The sequence below is a fragment of the Buceros rhinoceros genome, unplaced genomic scaffold (genome assembly GCF_000710305.1).
Source record: "Buceros rhinoceros silvestris isolate BGI_N320 unplaced genomic scaffold, ASM71030v1 scaffold41109, whole genome shotgun sequence".
Taxonomy (NCBI): Eukaryota; Metazoa; Chordata; class Aves; order Bucerotiformes; family Bucerotidae; genus Buceros; species Buceros rhinoceros.
The window spans coordinates 1,943-5,846 of NW_010431694.1; the positions used below are offsets into that span (position 1 = coordinate 1,943).

Here is a 3,904-nt window from a genome sequence, read left to right on the forward strand (position 1 = left end):
GAGGATGAGTTCTTCGACGCGCTGGGTGACTCCGTCGTTACTGTCTGTGGAGCCGCTACCCCTTAAAAACAGTCCCGATTTTCAGTGCTGGGGAGCCTGCACCGTTCCCTGTGGGTTAGCAATGACAGAGTTGTCTGCCTCAATCAGCCGTGCACTGTGTTGTTAGGTTCATAGTGTCCTGCTGTCCTCGTGATCTGCTGTTTTATTTTTTTCAGTTACCGTCACTGTGCGTGGAGAGGTGAGTGAGATCAGCATCTTGTTTCCATTCCTTAGGGTGGAAGAATAGATGTCTTGCACAGCACTAAAGTTCCAGCTCGACTGCTAGGATTCCCAGGATGTTTGTGGAAACTGTACACATGGCTGTAGAAGGTGGTTTTCGGTAATCACCGTCCTGTTCACCTTCCCTCTCACAAGGGTTTGCAGGTGACCATATTTAAGTCCAAGGTTTGTGATCATTCTCTGGGCACGTAATTTAGTCTGCTAGAGCCGCACTGCAGAATGTAGGGCTCTGGTGATCTGTGGAGCACCTTTGGATAACTGCTGAGCCACAGGGACGCTTCGCACTTCCAGAAACTGATTCTGCCTGCTGTATTATCAAGGTATTTTGTAGCAAAGATAAAAGGGAATTCTGCTTTTGCAGTTGGTTTTCATCCTTCATCCTGTGTGAATTCTGCAGTGAGTTGTTTGGATGACACTTTTGCTTTGAAGTTTTTGAAACAACTTTTTGAGGATTTGCATTTCCTAGGAAAGGGGGTTTCTATTCAGATCTGAAACTGAATTTTAAAAGTCTTTTCCTTCTACGTTCTCCAAATACGCTGTGAGCTACACAGCCCGATTTTGTTCCCGCAGCTGTGCATTCTCTGGATGGAAGGATGCTCTGCTCTCAGGCTGGCCTCTGATTTTTTTGTCCCCGGTTGTTCAGCCCAGCAGTTTAATGGCTGTTGCTTGAAGACTGAATGTTTCATTGATTTTTTTTCCTCCCTGGTGTCAGCTTTTATGAGAGAGTGGAACCTCTGGAGTTGTTTGTCTGCTGTATCAAGCCTTTGGGAACATCACAGGAGTGCTGTTGGAACTTAGTGTATGAGAGCATCTGTCATTTGTCTAGTGGCTGGCCCAGTCCTAAGCCTTGACATGGTGGAAAGGTATTTTTCTTGTGGCTTGGATGTCCTGAGCGCGCAGATATTCACGGTTGGTTTTGGACAGGCTCATGGCAGCCTTGGTAATAAGGACCTGTGGCTGGGTTACTAATCTCCCCTCTGTTTTCCCTGCAGATTGACCCAGTCTCAGGAATGGTTATAAACCTGACAGATCTGAAAGAATATATGCAGGTAATAGCAGTATTTTCTAACACATTCCCTGGGAGAGTTGCTTAGAGCTTACTGATTTGTCCACTACCAGGTTGGAGACATGGTGAGTTGATGATGGTAGGAAATAAAGAGGAAATTACAGAATGATTCAAGACTGCAGTGGGATAACAGGTGATATGAGGCAGCCCCATGTCTCCAGCCAGGAAGTTAACAGTGGAGGCAGGGCTCTTACCCTGTTTTTACCTCCTGTTGCCTTGCTTCAGTCCCGTGTGCATGGTAATTTGAACCTTAAGTCCACTGACCAACTGGGACAAGATTGTCACTGTTTTCTTTCTGCAGGAGGCGATCATGGAACCGCTTGACCACAAAAACCTGGATAAGGATGTGCCGTACTTTGCTGAGGTTGTGAGGTGGGTGATTGGGGCTCCTGGCATTGGCTGCAGGGTGAAGGAACAGCTTTCAAGGCTTAGTCGTATGTCTGAAAGAGCAGCATTGATACGTGCGTGTGTAACACACCCATGAACACATGTGCATGGCAGGAGCTGGGTGCCCTGCCTGCCTTCCAGCCCTGCTGCTGTGCAGCCTGCCTCGCTGTGCCGGGCTGGGGGCAGCCCTGCTGGGACAGCTGCTGTCCTGCGTACCGGGAAAGGCACCGCTTGCTCGCACCTGAGGAGCCTTTCTCAGACTAGCGCTTGTCACATGAGCCTCCTGCTCTGTGGACAGCCTGGGGAGACAGACAGGACAGATGTGTTAATTAGACCTTGCTTCATCCGTGTTTGCTGGCAGTTCAAGCCCCGCTTTCATTCCGGTGTCACTGTCTGAAAGCTGCCCACAGGGCTCTGTGGTGGCCCTTAGCATCCGCCTTGGCCCGTTCTGGGTACAGCTTCCTCAGAGACCTTACGCTGCTGTTCTGAATCTGCTCGTGTTTCACTCTTAGCACCACCGAGAACGTTGCAGTATTCATCTGGGAAAACCTCAAGAAGCTCCTGCCCATGGGAATTCTTTACAAAGTCAAAGTGTATGAAACAGACCAGAACATTGTTGTTTATAAAGGAGAAGAAACAATCTCTGAGAAGTGAAATAAGCTGAAGCTCGACTGGTTGGAAACTCTGCTGCTTCATCAGATGAATCGATTACTTCAACCCTGCTCGCTGAACCTCCTGCACCTAGATATTGGTTATGTAGTACGCTGGGGCAAATACTGATGTTTCACGCGAATTCTTGCAGCAGTCGATAATTCAGGTGCTCAGAATTTGTTGATGTCTGCTTTTCCTCGAGCCATTCCTGTTTTGCAAACCCAAGCGACCAAGCTGATGTGACATTTACAGTTGTGCCATGTTAAATAAAGCAGCTTTCTAAGAGGAGATGGCCTGGCAAAATGTACGTCCTGTCCGGTCACAAAAGGCTTTGATTTTTCTCTAATTAAACATTCATTTATGATTTTTAATGACCTGGTCTTTGGTGGTGTTTTGCTTCTTGATCGAATAGAGAAATGTTCTTGAGAATGAGACCTAGACGGTTCTCTTTTTTTCTTCTCTCTGTTTTCCGTGCCACAGGCTCATTTCATCCGGTGGGTGGCACGTCTGTCTCTGGGTGAGGAGCTGGAGTGAGCAGGATAGCTGTTTGCAAAGCAATTCCCCGTCCAAACGGCAGAGCTGGAGAGAGCAGTGTGCTCTTGAGGATCAGCAGGGGAAGCTGAGGAAACGGCAGAGCTGGAACGTGCCCTGATGCATGGTTAAAAGTGGAAGTAGGCAAGAATAAACCCTTAAATACTGGTTATCCAGCTGGTGTTCCAGAGATGCCGCTTGTGAAGCTTTGCTGAGAGAACGCTTTTCATCCCGGAAAATTCTGGCTGACTTTGTCTCGTCGTAGTGCAAGTTCTCACTTCTTTGATAAGCTGTGGTGCTATGTCAGGACAGGACAAGTACAGACAGACAGACATAGTCCTCGCCTTGCTGAGGAGTCACCTCTGCTACAGGATCCTCCATTCTCCACCTAATCCCGGAGAGCTGACGTGTCAGGGGAGGACCTGAGGATCCATATCCCCTGGAGCCCCCTGAAAGCTTGTTGGCACAAGCAGCCAGGTCAGGAATGTTTCTCTTAGGGAAGTTTTTTATTGTTCTATAGGAACAGGATCAAACTCTCTTCTTTCGTCTTCCTGGAGGAAGCAGCATCCTGAAGAGTAATTAGGTATGACCATGAAGAATAACTTAATGCATATAATTTCAAAAGTGATATCCAGGGTAATAATTCGCTTGCTTTCTAAGAGAATTATGAATTCTCTTGGAATTCTCTCTGAATAATGGTAGCAATCAGCACCGTTTGTGAAGGTTTTATGAAGTTTACCTAATACCTTGAAGTTTACCTTGGCTGCACTCTACTTCAGGCTGAGGGTGAAGTCTTCTGTAGCTGTCAGTTCTGCTAGAAAGCAGTTTTTACAGTTCCAAAACCCACTTTGATTGCTTTCTTTTGAACTGCCATGGCTTGATATGAGAACGGTTTTGTGCTGTCTCCTGTCTTGATCCATCTTTGCTGAAACTTTCTGAATGAGCTTCGAAAAGGTGCTGGTAAGAGAAGGCAGGAAATGAGGGATATTC

At 47.2% G+C, this 3,904-nt stretch overlaps 1 protein-coding gene across 1 annotated transcript in view; it reads left to right on the forward strand.

The window, feature by feature from the left end:
• Positions 1–2,386, forward strand: part of PTS (6-pyruvoyltetrahydropterin synthase) — a gene marked incomplete at its 5' end in the record, with an annotated part of 3,849 nt that extends 1,463 nt beyond the window's left edge. Inside the window, 4 exons of the mRNA XM_010143506.1 lie at positions 216–238; positions 1,272–1,328; positions 1,647–1,717; positions 2,245–2,386. Coding sequence (XP_010141808.1) covers positions 216–238; positions 1,272–1,328; positions 1,647–1,717; positions 2,245–2,386 — 293 coding nt within the window. The remainder of the gene's footprint in view (positions 1–215; positions 239–1,271; positions 1,329–1,646; positions 1,718–2,244) is intronic.
• Positions 2,387–3,904: the final 1,518 nt, after the last annotated feature.